The sequence below is a fragment of the Mercenaria mercenaria genome, chromosome 5 (assembly GCF_021730395.1).
Source record: "Mercenaria mercenaria strain notata chromosome 5, MADL_Memer_1, whole genome shotgun sequence".
Classification (NCBI taxonomy): domain Eukaryota; kingdom Metazoa; phylum Mollusca; class Bivalvia; order Venerida; family Veneridae; genus Mercenaria; species Mercenaria mercenaria.
In genome coordinates this window covers 52,815,894-52,834,827 of record NC_069365.1, presented here as the reverse complement: position 1 = coordinate 52,834,827, position 18,934 = coordinate 52,815,894, and the positions used below count along the sequence as shown (strand labels likewise).

The window sequence follows — 18,934 nt, the reverse complement described above, 5'->3', positions numbered from 1 at the left end:
ACCTTGACCTTTAACATACTGACCTCAAAATCAATAGGGTTCATCTGCTGGTCATTACCAACCTCCCTATCAACATTCATGATCCTATGCCCAAGGGTTCTTGAGTTATCATCCGGAAACCGTTTTACTGTTCAGGGTCACTGTGACCTTGACCTTTAACATACTGACCTCAAAATCAATAGGGGTCATCTGCTGGTCATTACCAACCTCCCTATCAACTTTCATGATCCTAGGCCCAAGTGTTCTTGAGTTATCATCTGGAAACCGTTTTACTATTCAGGGTCACTGTGACCTTGACCTTTAACATACTGACCTCAAAATCAATAGGGGTCATCTGCTGGTCATTACCAACCTCCCTATCAACTTTCATGATCCTAGGCCCAAGCGTTCTTGAGTTATCATCCGGAAACCGTTTTACTATTCAGGGTCACTGTGACCTTGACCTTTGACATACAGACCTCAAAATCAATAGGGGTCATCTACTGGTGATGACCAACCTCCCTATCAACTTTCATGATCCTAGGCCCAAGCGTTCTTGAGTTATCATCCGGAAACGGATAGGTCTACATTCCGACCGACCGACCAACAGACCGACCTACCAACCGACCGACCGACATCTGCAAAACAATATACCCCTCCTTTTTCAAAGGGGGGCATAACTAGCTTTAAGGCAGGTACTGATTACACAATAATTGTCTAAAATAAACCTAAAAACATCCAATTGGGAATTATTTAAAAGGTGTTACTGTCACATTTATGAAGAAATGGGTTCAGTAAGGACTTAAATCTGCACATTGCCTTATATTTAAAATTTTTACATTTACGTTTGGAAAGGTATAGAATAGGCTATAACAGTAAAAAATACAGATTCTATGATAGTCGGAAGTACACATATGACTTTGGTAGCATGTAAACCAACCCTAAAAATAAATAAATAATTCTATTTTGCTTTTATTTCTTAACTTTGGGAGTTTTAGCTTTAAAACTGGCCAGAAAAATACTTTCTGCCGTTGGGATAACCAACTATAAAACCCCCATAACTATTATCTAGTGTAAAAGCAAAGCACGTAAAGAACTTACCAGCGGCTGTCTGTCTGCCTAATAGGGCTGTCGGCTGGTTCTCACCAAGCAACGACTGGCACAACATAGACGTCTCCTCCAATTTCCTTTGTAGCTCTTCCACAGCTGATTTACTGGTATCCGGCTCCTCATCTTCCTGTACTATCTCCTCAGCTGATCTGTAGTTCTGTAATACAACAATACAAAATAGATCACATTGTATAATGAACAGAATATTTCTCGCGTAATATATCATATACAAAAAATATCTTTATATAAAAATTTAGATGCATTTTAATAATAGACTGGGCAATGACTAAAAAAGGCAACTCCCATTACTGTGAAAGCATTTACATTTGTGTAAACCAATCAAATAAATTTAATAACAACAGACTAATGAAGTAACCATTCATTCTATGTTGAAAAGTTGAAATCCACAAATTCATATCCCCTTGAAATAGCTGATTAACCCAGAACCATGAAATTCCATAAGGCAAAACCACAAAATTAATTGATTTCTCAGTTTATCATACTGCATTTTTTTGGGATAAAAATGGTCACTTTGAGCATATGGTAGTACTAATGGGCATCTAGAACCAGTAAAATACTACAATCAGGTATTCAGTTCAGGTATTCAACATATGACTTTAATAGTTCTCATTAAGAACTGATGAGCATGAAAGATATCAAGAGTTTTGTTAAACACAGCCCCATACCTCTTGCTGTCTAGATTTCCTTCCTTTTCTTGACCATTTTTTAAAATCAGCTGGTCTTGTCCATGCTTCTTTTGGTCTGGTATCACCCTGTCTACCAGGTCGAGGGAAACTACTCTTCCCTTTCCGTGTATTTCCTTCAGGGTTACTGGACTTGGCCATAGCGCGGGCCTTTCGTCTCTGTCTTACATCATCTTCTATGGTGTATGTCTCATTATCTGACTGATTCTCTTCTTCCTCCTCCTCCACTTGAAGAATACCATCTATCGGATATGCTGAAATACAGTATTAAATAAGTCAAATTTTCATGAACAGACTCTATCGAACAGAGTCTGCTATTATTTTGCTTGGTTGCATTTTATGCTTCCAAAAGATCTTCTTACAGATTTTATTATGTATTTTGTCATCAATTATGAAGAATATTCTCTCTCTGACAGATATAGATAAACTACCAACAGTTCTGCTCATTCAGATAATTCCAGTAGTTAAATGGCCATAATTTCAATTAAATTCAACCAGGAGTTATCTGATGGCTGGGAGCATTGTAAGAACTTTCAATCCAATATAGATAGCTGTGACTGAGATACAGTTTGAAAGTTTGTTGCAAGCAAAACTTTACTTTTTCGAAGTCATGCATAACCACCTTTTTCAAAGTCAACAAGGAGCCATAGTTTCCATTCAACCAAGAGTAATCTAACTTTGTTACTTCATTAGGTCTGATGTGTGTGAATTTTCAATCTAATTCAGTTAATGGTTACTGAAATACGATCTTGCATGCAAGACTTTACACAAGGTATGACACCTAAGCCCAGATGAGTAGAACTGCTTTCACTACTTTTCAATAGTTGAGCTAAAATCCCTGAGCGAGAAACTGTTTCATTTAAACACATCTTTTAACTGCATACATGTATTGATATACGTACCATCATCGTCTTCCTCATCTTCATCATTATCTTGTGCAGCACCATCTTCTGTAATACTTTCCAGGTTATCTACAGTAGAGCCTCCCCAGGTAGCCATTGTCTGATCTACACTTGCACCCATACTGAAAATGTACACCAAAATTTCATTAGTTTGCAAAAGCTTTATAGAAGACATTTGTCTGTTACAGTGTAAGATTGAAATATTGTTCACCTAGTGAACAGTGTAAAGACCAGATGCAATATTTTCACAAGTGACAATGTAAAATCTGGCATCCCTTGGTTAAAGATAATTTGCTCTCACGCGCAAAACAAACACATTTTCTTTTAATTACATCTAAGGTGTTTTCAATAGTTTTATAAAATTTTCCCTATTTTGCACATGTTAAGGCATTAGCAACATCACAACGTTAGAAAAAGTTAGAACTATGAGATTTATAGATCTCTACTACACTTTAATATCAAGGTGCAAACATTTCATGTCTATTCAGTAATTATGTATGTAGCTGTCTGTATTGATGCAGATTTTTGATTATACTGATAATGATTATTTATATTTCTCTAAGTGTATTCCAGTCCAGTGAAAAATATATATCTTTTCATCATGAAAATACCAGATTATATTTCATCAATCCACTGAGAAAATGTGTAATGAATAAATATAAACTCTAAATGCTAACAGAATATATTCTCTGAAATTTGATCGCTCTCATAAACCGAAACCTGGAGAATATCAAATACAGACAATACTATAAAAGAAACCAGTGCATCATTTAAAATGTATCCATAACTAAAATTTAAACTTGAATATAGACAAGCAGCTTTCTAAAACTGTACATAAGAAAACGGCTTTAAGTTTGTTCCAGCTACAGTTTACACATCTGGCATAAATCATCTACACAAATGTGTACTGTTTTCCAATAAACGGCAGGTAGCAGAATAAAGTTTACATGTCAAATTCCGGAAAACATGTTCATCCCAAGTACACAGATGTTGTAAACCAAATGATATACAAACATAAAACCATACCCAAACATTTCTGTGCTGTAGGACACTGTATCACTCTGATTATCCTGGTTTTTGTAATACTGTTTTTTATTCCTGTCTTTCTTCATGATAGACTCCAGCTGTTTTTTCTTGTCCCTCAACTCCTCCCGTAACATGCGCTGATTTCTCATCTTGTAATACACTTCATCATTGGAAGAAACTAAAGAGAATAATCAACACAGTTGAATTTCATTTCATGAAACAAACTGCAATGTTTTCCCCACCTGGTTAGCTCAGTAGGTAGAACAAGACTAATCAACAGGCCAAGAATTTAATCTATGGGCAAGTTCATTTTTTTCATGACAATTTGAGGAAATACTGAAGTCATTTGTCAAAGTTGTAATCTACTTGTGGAAAACAAGCGAGCAATGGTGCAGAATCCAGAAACACTGGATAGATAAACTGACAAACGTTACATATTTGAAAGTGTTGAAAACCTGTGTTACACCTAACATATATCCAATATTTATTTCAAATTCAATGCTGAAAAGGAAAAAATACGAAAGCAATTCTCTTGCCATAACTGGCCATAACTTCACACACCCTTATATCAAATCAAAGCACTAATTTTCAGTTATGCTCTCTTAAGCACTAGAACAACTGTGCCATTAATGACAGCTAAAACCTTTAGAAAGCAAATAAGGTTCGGGTAAAATTCAATATTTAGCTGTACCCTTTCTTCACAAAGGATCTATTGGTGTAAAGCATTATACATATATATCATTTTACAAGTTATAATGATTAAAAGTAAAAGACATACATGTGACACTTGGACCACCAGACTGTTGCTGGCTGTTATCTTGTTGTTGAACACCTGGTTCTGCCTGCATAGGGGACTTCGGTCTTGCACCATCCCTCGAGTCCTGACCTTCCTGTGGTTGTCTTCCTGCCTCAGCCTGGAACAGGACAGTATTATCAGGTAAACTTCCTTAATTGGTTAACCTTTGTTTTCTAATAGTAATTTCCTAACAAGAGGGTCATGATGACCCTATATTGCTCACCTGTTAAACTTGGCCCTGTAATCATCAAGATTGTTCTGACCAAGTTTCATGAAGATAGGGTCATGAATGTGACCTCTACAGTGTTAACAAGCTTTTGCTTTGATTTGAGTGGGTGACCTAGTTTTTTACCCCACATGACCTAGTTTCAAACTTGGCCTAGGAATCATCAAGATAAACATTCTGACCAAGTTTCATGAAGATAGGGTCATAACTGTGGCCTCTCGAGTGTTAACAAGCTGACCTGGTGACCTAGTTTTTGACCCCACATGACCCAGTTTCGAACCTGGCCTAGAGATCATCTGTGCAAGTTTGTATCAAATCAAAGCATAAATGAAAACTCTATATAGCTGGAAGGGCCAAAACAGAAAATTTTGCCCCTTTCAGGGGCAGTAGCTCTAGAACCTATGATGGAATGTAGCCGGTTTTCGAAAGGAACGGATATCTTACTGTGACTTAACTTGTGAGTAAATGTGGTTCGAATGTAAAATGTCACTTGTATCGTGTTTACAAGGTAAAAATTAACAAATTTTGGCTCTTTCAGGGGTCAATCAGGGGCAGTAACTCCAAAACCTATGATTGGATCTGACGGATTCATCATAGAATCCAAGATCTATTGTTGTTAAAGATATTTTGCAAGTTTGTATCAAATCAAACCATAAATAAAGTAAGTCTCTATATGGTTGCAAAAGCCAAAACAGCAAATTTTGGCCTTTTAATGGGCCATAACACTGGAACCCATGATGGGATCTGGCCAGTTTTCGAAAGGAACCGAGATATCATGCCAATACAAGTTGTGTGCAAGTTTGATTAAAATCTATTGCAAAATGTGGTCTCTATTGTGTTCACAAGCCAAAATAGCAAATTTTGGCCCTTTAAGGGGCCATAACTCTGGAACCCATGATGGGATCTGGCCAGTTTTCGAAAGGAACCGAGATATTACGCAAATACAAGTTGTGTGCAAGTTTGATTAAAATGGATTGCAAAATGTGGTCTCTATCGTGTTCACAAGCAATTGTGGACGGACGGACGATGGGCGATCACAAAAGCTCACCTTGTCACTACGTGACAGGTGAGCTAAAAATATACCCTTTCTACAAAGCAAACTTTCTTCATACAGTCTGCTATACCCATTCCTTAAAAAAACATTTGCAGGCGAGTTCCTTTGCATTGTGTAATACAAAATGTGCTTTTTTGTAATGGCGTATATGTAAAACTTCTGCTGGAATATAATGAATGTCAAGACAATCACATTAGTTGTTGACATTCACAGAACTACACAATCTTATTCGTAAAACATATCCATCTGTGTTTTATACGTTTTATGTTTTCCCAGACGATGCGTGTATGAATATTGGAACTTAATATATTTGTTTATACCTGTGTAAATTTGTCATGTAAAGACTGTAACTGTGTTTGTATAGCAAGAAGGCGAGATTTCTCATTCTGCAAGTCCTCTAACTCATTCATTTGTTCTTCCATCTTTACCTGGTAATATGCATCCCTGTAATCATAGATGCATTCTGGCATGAAAATCTGACACAGAACACTTAATCTAGAAATTATCATGCAAATATAAGTTAATAACAAACCCTTTTTTAAGATTTTCATGGCACAAAATGTGTAATTGACAATCATGTTCAAATGTCGAAACTTAACCAGATGCAACTCATTCAATAGTGGCACAGCTATAAAAATGCAATATCTGGTGTTCTCAAATACAGACTTCTTGATCTCACATGTTAAACAAATTTCTTTAAACTTCAGGTATCTCTGATGTTTTTAACCAAAATGTGCCTAGTTCATTTTGTAACCGTATCTGACTGTAAAATTATCAGATATAGTTCACAGCTGTATTTCAATTATTCACTATAAAAACCTGCAATAAAGCTTAAAAAAATTTCATTTAATGGAATTGTTAACTAGAGCTGTCACAATAGACAGTGCCCTCAAACTTTTTCGATGCTGGATATTGAAATAGGGCACATCTGTGAAAACTGAAGCTATCACTGGAGTGTTTAATGACTCCATGTGGATGATGATATTGGAAAATAGTTTAAGTCCGAGTCAAATGTATTCAGTATTAACAGAGATACAGTGAAAGTGCAACAAAAAAAATTAACGAAGTATAAAAGAGACACAGTTAATGGAATATCTCTGCATCAGTAATGCACCATGTGTCATATCATGTGACTAATAGTATGGAACTGCTATTCTAAGTTTGAATCAAATCCATTCAGTAATAATTGAGCTGGAGCAAATTTTGAAGTGCATCACAAGGTTTAACCTGAAATTATAAGTAAACAAGAGGACCATGATGGTCCTGAATCGCTCACCTCTTCCCACATGACCCAGTTTTGAGTATGACGTTGTTTTTTCTATTATTTGACATAGTGACCTAGTTTTTGAGCTCATGTGATCCAGTTTTGAACTTGACCTAGATATTATCAAGATAAAAATTCTGACCAATTTTCATGAAGATCCATTGAAAAATATGGCCTCTAGAGAGGTCACAACGTTTTTCTATTATTTGACCTATTGACCTAGTTTTCGAAGGTACGTGACCCTGTTTTGAATTTTATCTAGATATTATCAAGGTAAACATTCTCACTAATTTTCATGAAGATCTCATAAAAAATATGGCCTCTAGAGAGGTCACAAGGTTTTTCTATTTTTATACCTACTGGCCTAGTTTTTGACCGCACGTGACCCAGTTTCGAAACTGACCTAGATATCATCAAGGTGAACATTCAGATCAATTTTCATGAAGATCCATTGAAAAATATGGCCTCTAGAGAGGTCAAAAGATTTTAATAATTTTAGACCTACTGACCTAGTTTTGGACCGCAGTTGACCCAGTTTCTAACTTGACCTAGATATCATCAAGATGAACATTCAGACCAACTTTCATACAGATCCCATGAAAAATATGGCCTCTAGGGAGGTCGCAAGGTTTTTATATTATTTGACCTACTAACCTAGTTTTTTAAGGCACGAGACCCAGTTTCAAACTTGACCTAGATATCATCAAGGTGAACATTCTGACCAATTTTCATGAAGATCCATTCAAGGGTATGGCCTCTAGAGAGGTCACAACGTTTTTTCATTATTTGACCTACTGACCTACTTTTTGAAGGCACGTGACCCACTTTCGAACTTGACCTAGATATTATCAAGATGAACATTCTGACCAATTTTTATGGAGATCCATTCACAAGTATGGCCTCTAGAGAGGTCACAAGGTTTTTCTATTTCAAGACCTACTGACCTAGTTTTTGACTGCACATGACCCTGTTTCGAACTTGATCTAGATATCATCAAGATGAACATTCAGACCAACTTTCATACAGATCCCATGAAAAATATGGCCTTTAGAGAGGTCACAAGGTTTTTCTATTATTTGACCTAATGACCTAGTTTTTGAAGGCACGTGACCCACTTTCGAACTTGACCTAGATATCATCAAAATGAACATTCAGACCAACTTTCATACAGATCCCATGAAAAATATGGCCTCTAATGAGGTCACAAGGTTTTTCTATTATTTGACCTAATGACCTAGTTTTTGAAGGCACGTGACCCACTTTCGAACTTGACCTAGATATCATCAAGGTGAACATTCTGACTAACTTTCATGAAGATCTCATGAAATATATGGCCTCTAGAGAGGTCACAAGGTTTTTCTATTTTTAGACCTACTGACCTAGTTTTTGACCGCACATGACCCAGTTTCGAACTTGACCTAGATATCATCAAGATGAACATTCAGACCAACTTTCATACAGATCCCATGAAAAATATGGCTTTTAGAGAGGTCACAAGGTTTTTCTATTATTTGACCTACTGACCTAGTTTTTGATGGCACGTGACCCAGTTTTGAACTTGACCTAGATATCATCAAGGTGAACGTTCTGACCAATTTTCATGAAGAAATTTTGAAATATATGGCCTCTAGAGAGGTCACAAGGTTTTTCTATTTTTAGACCTACTGACCTAGTTTTTGACCGCACGTGACCCAGTTTCGAACTTGACCTAGATATCATCAAGGTGAACATTCTGACCAATTTACATGAAGATCTTTTGAAATATATGGCTTTTAGAGAGGTCACAAGGTTTTTCTATTTTTAGACCTACTGACCTAGTTTTTGAAGGCACGTGACCCAGTTTCGAACTTGACCTAGATATCATCAAGGTGAACATTCTGACCAATTTTCATAAAGATCCCACAAAAAATGTGATCTCTAGAGTGGTCACAAGCAAAAGTTTACGGACGGACGGACGCATGCACGCACGGACGACGGACGCTGCGTGATCACAAAAGCTCACCTTGTCACTATGTGACAGGTGAGCTAAAAAGGGGGCATAATTGATAAAACAAGGCAGTCTGAAAGACAGCTAAATCCCCCGCCACTGCTATGGATAGTGAAAGGGTAAACCTTTGATTTTAGCTGTGACCTTGACCTTGAACTGACATGGCTGACTCATGAATTCTGCACAACGTCTTGATGAGGTGATCATTTGACCCAAGTTTCATGAAAATCCTTCAAGGGGTTTAGGAGATACAGAGCTGAAACCTTTGACCTTCAGTTGTGACCTTGACCTTGAGTTGACATGGCTGACTCATGAGTTCTTGATGAGGTGATCATTTGACCCAAGTTTGATGAAAATCCTTCAAGGGGTTTAGGAGATACAGAGTGGACACAAAATGGAAGGCTCAAAATGTCGACCCTTAGTTGTGACCTTGACCTTGAGCTGGCATGGTTGACTCATAATTTCTGCACATCGTTTTGATGAGGTTATCATTTTACCCAAGTTTTATAAAATTCCTTCAAGGGGTTTAGGAGATATAGAGCGGACACCAAATGGAAGGCTCAAACCTTTGACCTTGAGTTGTGACCTTGACCTTGAGCTGACATGGCTGACTCATAAGTTCTGGACATTGCCTTGATGAGGTGATCGTTTGACCCAAGTTTGATGAAAATCCTTAAAGGAGTTTAGGAGATATAAAGCGGACACAAAATGGAAGGCTCAAACCTCTGACCCTAAGTTGTGACCTTGACCTTGAGCCGGCATGACTGACTCATGGGTTCTGCACATCGTCTTGATGAGGTGATCATTTGACCCAAGTTTGATAAAATTCCTTCAAGGGGTTTAGGAGATATAGAGCGGACACCAAATGGAAGGCTCAAACCTTTGACCTTGAGTTGTGACCTTGACCTTGAGCCGACAAGGCTGACCCATGGGTTCTGCGCATCGTCTTGATGAGGTGATCATTTGACCCAAGTTTCATGAAAATCCTTCAAGGAGTTTAGAAGATATAGAGCGGACACAAAATGGAAGGCTCAAAACCTTTGACCCTAAGTTGTGACCTTGACCTTGAGCCAGCATGGCTGACTCATGGGTTCTGCACATCGTCTTGATGAGGTGATCATTTGACCCAAGTTTTATAAAATTCCTAGTAGTATAGGCGCCGGTTTAGGGGTAAAACTGCGCAAGAAATCTGAGTGTTTTTGGTAAATCAAGGGCCATAATTCCGAAGTGCCTAGGCCGATTTGGCTAGTTATCGAACTTGGCCAAGCACTTATTGGCAGACACATTTTGTTGAAGTTTGGTGAAGATCGGATGAGAAATGTTCGACTTAGAGTGCGGACAAGCTTTGTGGCAGACACACACACAGACTGGAGTAAACCAATATGTCTCCCACAATACTGTGTGGTGGAAGACATAATAATGCCAGAGTTATGGACCCTGTGTCATATGACTGGGTTGGTTATATAGAACAACTATTTTTAATTTGAATCACATCCATTAAGTAATAACAGATACTGAGCAAAACGATTGGATACCATGTCGGTCACACAAGATTTTAGTAGCTCATGTTGTTGATCATAAGTGAGGTTACATAAAGCTTGTTTTCCTTTACAGATACTTGTTTATTAGACATCAATGAATGGTAATGAAAGAACAGTTTTATGAAAATCTACACTGACATACTTAAAACTTGCTCTCTGTTTAATCAACAAAAGCTGTACCTCTCAGTCTGATTTGGAACTTCTCCCTCACTGGCATTATTTCTATCATCCGTCTGTGTAAGCTGAGATTCTACATCCTCCATACTTGCTGCAATCTCAGCTAGATTATCAGGTAACTCCTCAGCCATACCTGGCGAGTGCTGCACTATTGCTACCAGATTCTGTAAATGCTTTAACTTCTCCTTAGCTGCTTTCAGTTTTCTGTAAATCAGTAAAATGTGTGTTTAGGGTCCTTTTTCAGTCATATAAATGATGGTGTCTACTTGTAGCAGTCTGCCTCAGTTGAAATCACACTGTACACATGAAATGATCCCCTATCCAGTCAAATTATACTGACATTAGGCTGACTAGTCCTAGAGCTATCCTCATAATACCGAGCGCTAGGCGAGGAAGCTAATAGTACCATTCTTTGTCTTTGTTATGACGCTCCCAGTGAGCAAACAGTTGCTCTACCAATAGGCTATCAAGGTGATCACGTTTCTGAATTTCAGAACAACTTAAAATGAAAAAGATCTAGCATATGTCGACAAAAATTAAAGTCTAAAATTGTAAGGAACCAATTTTCTTTGTTAGGCTAATTTTCTTAATTATGGAAAACTTTTTTTTTTAAGGCTGTATATATAACTTAAATCTTTTGCCATATTAAAAAAAAAAATAAAAAAAATATATATATATATAATATAGCTTTGAATGTCTAAAATGGTATCATCGTAAGGCCTTACACATACTTGACTTTTTCCTGTATTTCCGGATCATCTCCCCATGGTCCCAGACTAGAGAGCTGTGATTCTGTCTCACTTTCCGATGATGACGAGGATGATGATGATGATGAACTGTTATTTTCATCAGAATCTTCAAGAGCTTGTTGCTGTGGTCGTACTGGGATGTTTATCTGAGGTTTTACTGTTGCTTTAACTTGTTGGGGCTCTCTGTCTGGCCTGTAACAAGTATCACTATACATCACACAAACAGAAACTGTAAGCAGTCATTTTTTTGCACATATTACCAGCATCTGAATATTCTAAGACAAACAAAATGAAATGTGCCCAATGAAAAACTTTCACTGTCCATTCTTAAATTTAGGCACAAAACCCTAGATAGCAAACTTATATATATTTCAAAGGCCAAACTGTACAAGAGCAGAAATGTCTATCACTTTTCTACCAACATAGATTGCATTTTACTTTTTACTCGAGATCAGTTCTTCAGTTAAATGAAACCTACACATACCCTCTATCCCTAGAAACTTCAGCCTCAACACCATAATCACTGTAGGCCGGTACTGAAGCTTGATCTTCATTGTCAACTTGCTCTCTGCTACCTGAAGCACCTTCTGTACTCTCGTACATGTGAACCAAAGACTTTAGCTGAGACAGTCTGTCCTTAACTTCATTCAATTTCCTGTTGAACAAAGTGATCACTGGTATAAGGAAAATATTTCTATGACTCTCAGCTTAGTCTTACTAATGCAAAAATCAGTGACCTATTTTGTCAGTTGTATATTTTATTCTGCAGCAAAAAAGTATTTTGCAGAAGTAAAATGTTCACAATGAGTTCATACATTGTGTACAGTCAATTATCTAAATACCATGCAGGGGAAAAAGCAAAACGGTGGTCTTCTAGTGTTGATGGTCTTTTTTCACAAGTTGAATTAAACGAAAAGGCTGAATTCAAAAAAATTAATAAAGAGGTCTTCAGTGCCAGGTGGGTACTGTCCACAGGTTTGAAAGAAATAGCAATGACCACTTTAAGTCCGTAACACTGAAGATAGAAAAGTACACACTGAAAAATTATCATCCCCACATTTCCCTCAGAAAATATTATTTTTGGTTCCATGCCATTTTTCAACAATTTCAATTATGCAATAGCAGGCAGTTAACTCAACAAGTGTTCCTGGATTCTGTACCAGTACTAACATGTTATCTGCAAGTAAATGCTAACTTGTCCACATAAAAAACATGGGGAAGACGAATGATTTTAAACCCATCTTTTATCAAATTGTCACAGAACAAATGCCCCACTCAAGGATCAAGCTCATGACCCAGAGATCCACAGATCTGCACTCTTCCTAAAGAAAACATGTATGAAAGAGAACTCACTGCATCTTCTGTCTGGAATCTAACATTTCCAGTACTCCATTGGTAAGATTGTCTGTTCCTTCTGTTGAAGTGTTGACAGGATCCATTTCAGCTGATGGGGGAGTCGGAGCTGTTCTATTTCCAGCCTCAGATAAAGCTGTGAAAAGGAAATTCATGTATCAATCAACAGCTTTCATTAATCAAATTAATACAGTGGAACCCCTCCAAACCCCACACACTACAGGACCCCCCCCCCCCCCCCCCCTCACACACACACAAAAAAAAGTTTGATTTATCAGGGTTCACTGTTAAGGATTTCTATTAGTAGGAAGTCCAGTTTGAAAGAAATATGTAGAAATTTAAGAAAACAATGTAAATCATGTTTTATACTTCAGTAAATAACATAATAAACATTTCACAACTTTTGCACTTTATTTACATTTCTATTCTCATACCATGCCTTTGAACGAAATGACAAATTATTTTTTTCTTAGAGAACAAACAATCATCAAACCAAAATAAGTAACAAATCCAAACAAACGACCATCAAAAATAACTACTCACACGTAAGATCACTGCTCATGTTACTCTCATTATTTCACCAACAGATGAAATTGTTTTTGTCATCCGAGACCAAAAGTGATTATGACACCTTGATGTATTTCATAGCATCACCAGCAAGATGCAGACAAATTATGACATGTGACTGCACATGGGTTGCTATTTCATAGAGGTGTTAAGTGTTTTTCACTATCCTATCAATATATTGGGTTGCTCAGTATTCAGGGGACATTTTACGCTACATTATATAGGATCTATTAAGTTTCCAAAGTAGATTTAGTGTTATGCAACTTTTTTGTAGGCAAAACTGTGCGTATTACTGTGTGCATGTAAAATGACTTCTTATTAGACATATTTTTGTTGCTTACAAGCAACACTACTGAATATACATATATTATATGCTCACCATTATTCAGTAGGAAGGCTGGATTACTTCTCAAGGACTGTAGCTCTTGCAACATGGAGTCCATTCTTTTCTTCTTACCCTGCAGTTCTCTCAGTTTGTTCTGTAGCTCATCTCGATTCATTTGTTCTGTTGGCATTGGCAACATAGGGTTTGAAAACTCCTCCTATTGTATTCATGACTCAATGAGTTTTTAAAAACCATAGCAGGTAACATTTTACAAACACAGGTAGGTATTTATAAAATAACTCTCTACCCCATCCTTTTTTGATTTTACAAAATATTTTTGTTTACCTATGCCAAGAATCTTGTGAATCACTGGAGAATTCCTAAACTTACCAGTTTAAAAAAGAAACAAAACCTAAAGTTGTGGAGAAGAAGGCTTTTGATGCAATGTCTATTTCCCAACTTCACAAGCAAAAAATTCCTCACTACACCTTTGTATTGGTAGCTTCACACTTCCCCAACTGAGAACCTGCCACTGAGGCCCCAGAGTGATATACATGTATACTTAGCACGTTAGACACTACCATGCTATAAATAGTAAAAAATTCAAGCATACAACTTTCATCTTACCTGAATTAGCTTGTCCAGTTGATCTTTCTTGCCAAGTAACTCCTGTAACCTTGCCTGCAGTTGGTCCTTACTCATTTCAGTCGGTGGTACCATGTCTCTCACAAGCTGAGCCTCTCTCTCACTGGTCGGTCTGTCAGCAAACTTTGGCGAGGGTGGTCTGGGTGGCGGCTGGTTTTTAGGTCTAGCATCTCTAGGACGATTACTCTGCAGATTTCTTCCAGTGGCAGCCTGAGCTTGGGTATTCTGATCCTGTATAATTATTTAAGCATTACATTAAAGGCCTTCACAATTTCAAGAGATAATGGTTGTTTAGCACTTTAACCCTTACCATGCTAAATTTCTATATTGAACTTGTCCATCTTTCAATTTAGACAGAACCATTAACTGTTAAAAGGGTTGCTTACCAAAAAGATACTGGCTGAATAGCGAACAGTGGAGATCATGATCAGTCTGCACAGATGTGCAGGCTGATCATGATCTACACTGGTCGCAAAGGCAGAATCAATCGTGTCCAGCATGGTAAGGGTTAATACCTTTTTCTGTTGCTACCTCTGTCAAACAGCTACATTATATAAATATCATATGGCAGCGTGTGTGACACTGATATTGTCAACCCGAGGGCAGAATGTCACCCGAGGCAAAAGCCGAGTGGTGACATTGTGTTTCGAGGGTTGACAATATCAATGTCACACACGCTGCCATATGATATTTATTTTATTATACCGAACAAAATTAAGTACATAACAAGAGCTGTCGGAGGACAGCAACGCTCCACTATTCAACAGCCTTGTCAATTGAATGAATACAAAAGTTGAAAAAGGGACATAATTTTGTAAAATGCAAAGTAGAGGTATTGAACCTCTGTACTGCATGTCATATCATGACAGTGAACAAGTGTGTGAAGTTTCAATCCTTTCCAATTTGTGGATACTGAGATACCAGCTTACATACAAAAACTTAACAAAAAACTGCTAAGTCAAAGGGGCATAATTTTGTAAAAATGCCAAGTAGAGTTATGGGACCTTCACAGTGCATGTTAAATCATGACAGTGAACAAGTGTGTGAAGTTTCAATCCATTCCAATTAGTGGATACTGAGATATCAGATTACATACAAAAATTTAACCAAAAACTGCTAAGTCGAAAAAGGGGCATAATTTTGAAAAAAAAAAGAGTTATGGGACCTGCTTAGTGCATGTCAGATCATGACAGTGAACAAGTATGTGAAGTTTCAATCCATTCCCATTAGTAAGTACTGAGTTACCAGCTTACATACAAAACCTTAACCAAAAATTTCTAAGTCGTAAAAGGGGCATAATTTTGTAAAAAAGCAAAATAGAGTTATGGAACCTGTGCAATGTAAGTCAGTTTGTCACAGTGAATAAGTGTGTGAAGTTTCAATCCATTCCCACAAGTGGTTACTGAGATACCAGCTTACATACAAAACCTTAACCAAAATCGGGACGCGGACGCCGATGCGGACGCCGACGCATGGGCGAGTCCAATAGCTCACTATTCTATTTAATTCATTTAATTTAACAGTTTCATCTTTAGCGCGGTAATCGCCTTTGTACACATTGAATAGTGACGTTACTACTATACGTGTACAAGGGAGGCAATCATTTGGCTAAAAAATTGAAGCAGTTAATTGCCCTTATATGATTTTCAAAATATCAGCGCGGTCACATGACCTGACAGTCACTTTCGCTTGGTCACGTGTCAAAAAGGTTGAAAATGTTTTTGATAGTCAAAAAATCTCTTTCTCTGGTAATGGGATTTTATCATTGCAGACAAAAGACAGGTATAATAAGAGGACCATGATGGTCCTGAATCGCTCACCTCTTCCCACATGACCCAGTTTTGAGTATGACGTCGTTTTTTCTATTATTTGACATAGTGACCTAGTTTTTGAGCTCATGTGACCCAGTTTTGAACTTGACCTAGATATTATCAAGATAAAAATTCTGACCAATTTTCATGAAGATCCACTGAAAAATATTGTCTCTAGAGGTCACAAGGTTTTTCTATTATTTGACCTATTGACCTAGTTTTCGAAGGTATGTGACCCTGTTTTAAACTTTACCTAGATATCGTCAAGGTGAACATTCTCACTAATTTTCATGAAGATCTCATGAAAAATATTGCCTCTAGAGAGGTCACAAGGTTTTTCTATTTTTATACTTACTGGCCTAGTTTTTGACCGCACGTGACCCAGTTTCGAAATTGACCTAGATATCATCAAGGTGAACATTCAGATCAATTTTCATGAAGATCCATTGAAAAATATGGCCTCTAGAGAGGTCAAAAGATTTTAATAATTTTAGACCTACTGACCTAGTTTTTGAGCGCAGTTGACCCAGTTTCGAACTTGACCTAGATATCATCAAGGTGAACATTCTGACCAATTTTTATGGAGATCTATTCACAAGTATGGCCTCTAGAGAGGTCACAAGGTTTTTCTATTTTTAGATCTACTGACATTCAGACCAATTTTCATACAGATCCCATGAAAAATATGGCCTTTAGAGAGGCCACAAGGTTTTTCTATTATTTGACCTACTGACCTAGTTTTTGAAGGCCTGTGACCCACTTTCGAACTTGACCTAGATATCATCAAAATGAACATTCAGACCAACTTTCACACAGATCCCATGAAAAATATGGCCTCTAGAGAGGTCACAAGGTTTTTCTATTATTTGACCTACTGACCTAGTTTTAGATGGCACGTGACCCACTATTGAATTTGTCCTTGATATCATCAAGGTGAACATTCTGACCAATTTTCATGAAGATCTCATTAAATATATGGCCTCTAGAGAGGTCACAAGGTTTTTCTATTTTTAGACCTACTGACCTCGTTTTTGACCGCATGTGACCCAGTTTCGAAGACGACCTAGACGTCATCAAGATGAACATTCAGACCAACTTTCATACAGATCCCATGAAAAATATGGCCTTTAGAGAGGTCACAAGGTTTTTCTATTATTTGACCTACTGACCTAGTTTTTGATGGCACATGAACCAGTTTCGAACTTGACCTAGATATCATCAAGGTGAACATTCTGACCAATTTTCATGAAGATCTTGTGAAATATATGGCCTCTAGAGAGGTCACAAGGTTTTTCTATTTTTAGACCTACTGACCTAGTTTTTGAAGGCACGTGACCCAGTTTCGAACCTGACCTAGATATCATCAAGATGAACATTCTGACCAACTTTCATACAGATCCCATGAAAAATATGGCCTCTAGAGAGGTCACAAGGTTTTTCTATTTTTAGACCTACTGACCTAGTTTTTGAAGGCAGGTGACCCAGTTTTGAAACTGACCTAGATATCATCAAGGTGAACGTTCTGGCCAATTTTCATGAAGATCTTGTGAAATATATGGCCTCTAGAGAGGTCACAAGGTTTTTCTATTTTTAGACCTACTGACCTACTTTTTGATGGCACGTGACCCTGTTTCGAACCTGACCTAGATATCATCAAGGTGAACGTTCTGACCAATTTTCATGAAGATCTTGTGAAATATATGGCCTCTAGAGAGGTCACAAGGTTTTTCTAAGGTTTTTCTATTTTTAAACCTACTGACCTAGTTTTTGAAGGCACGTGACCCAGTTTCGAACTTGACCTAGATATCATCAAGGTGAACGTTCTGACCAATTTTCATGAAGATCTTGTGAAATATATGGCCTCTAGAGAGGTCACAAGGTTTTTCTATTTTTAGACCTACTGACCTAGTTTTTGAAGGCATGTGACCCAGTTTCGAACTTGACCTAGATATCATCAAGATGAACATTCTGACCAATTTTCATAAAGATCCCATGAAAAATGTGACCTCTAGAGTGGTCACAAGCAAAAGTTTACGGACGCACGCACGGACGGACGACGGACACCGCGCGATCACAAAAGCTCACCTTGTCACTTTGTGACAGGTGAGCTAATAAAAACAATTATACTTTTCAGCAATGCCCTTTTTATCATACTTGTGGTTTCCATTTATCAGAAAAAAGGCATATCTTAATTTACTACCAAGCAATGGGTTTAAATGAAACTTTCAAAATCCAAAGCTACCTTTATATAGTAAGACTTTTGTATGTCATCTTTCAAAGCTTACAACATTTTTCTTTTAATCTGAATATATCTTTAAAACAAATATATCAAACCTGAGATTTGAGCTCATTTCTGAGGTATTGTAATTGCTGTCTAATGTCCAGCAATTCTGGGTCAGCCTGCTGCTGACGAGTAGCATTACTCCCTGATGCTCCACCAGCTGCTGACAGTGAGTCTACCCTGTTTGTCATAAAAGCTGCAGCCTCCTCCAAGGTATTAGAGACAGAACGTGCTGAAATGTACAAATTACTTTCATAATCCATACTTTATATACTGATGTGTCACTCATACCAAAATAATCAATTAAATTTGAAATCAACAAATTGATGAATTTCAGTGTTTTGTTTTTATAAGAACCTGGTATTTCCAAACTTCTACTCAGAGTGAGATTTGAAATACTGAACTTAAATTGAGTCAGACCTCTTTTGAAATGAAAC

At 37.4% G+C, this 18,934-nt stretch overlaps 1 protein-coding gene across 5 annotated transcripts in view; it reads right to left on the bottom strand.

Annotated features, from left to right (window-relative positions):
* The window catches only part of LOC123558406 (pericentriolar material 1 protein-like), a 60,393-nt gene that overhangs the window by 22,722 nt on the left and 18,737 nt on the right, over positions 1–18,934 (bottom strand). For all 5 annotated transcript variants that reach the window (XM_053543568.1, XM_053543567.1, XM_053543566.1 and 2 more), the window contains 13 exons: positions 18,551–18,729; positions 14,388–14,636; positions 13,815–13,977; positions 12,869–13,004; positions 12,000–12,170; positions 11,498–11,707; positions 10,770–10,970; positions 6,118–6,241; positions 4,500–4,635; positions 3,722–3,899; positions 2,696–2,817; positions 1,776–2,047; positions 1,081–1,246 (listed from right to left, as the gene is read on the bottom strand). In XM_053543568.1, coding sequence (XP_053399543.1) covers positions 1,081–1,246; positions 1,776–2,047; positions 2,696–2,817; positions 3,722–3,899; positions 4,500–4,635; positions 6,118–6,241; positions 10,770–10,970; positions 11,498–11,707; positions 12,000–12,170; positions 12,869–13,004; positions 13,815–13,977; positions 14,388–14,636; positions 18,551–18,729 — 2,307 coding nt within the window. The remainder of the gene's footprint in view (positions 1–1,080; positions 1,247–1,775; positions 2,048–2,695; positions 2,818–3,721; positions 3,900–4,499; positions 4,636–6,117; positions 6,242–10,769; positions 10,971–11,497; positions 11,708–11,999; positions 12,171–12,868; positions 13,005–13,814; positions 13,978–14,387; positions 14,637–18,550; positions 18,730–18,934) is intronic.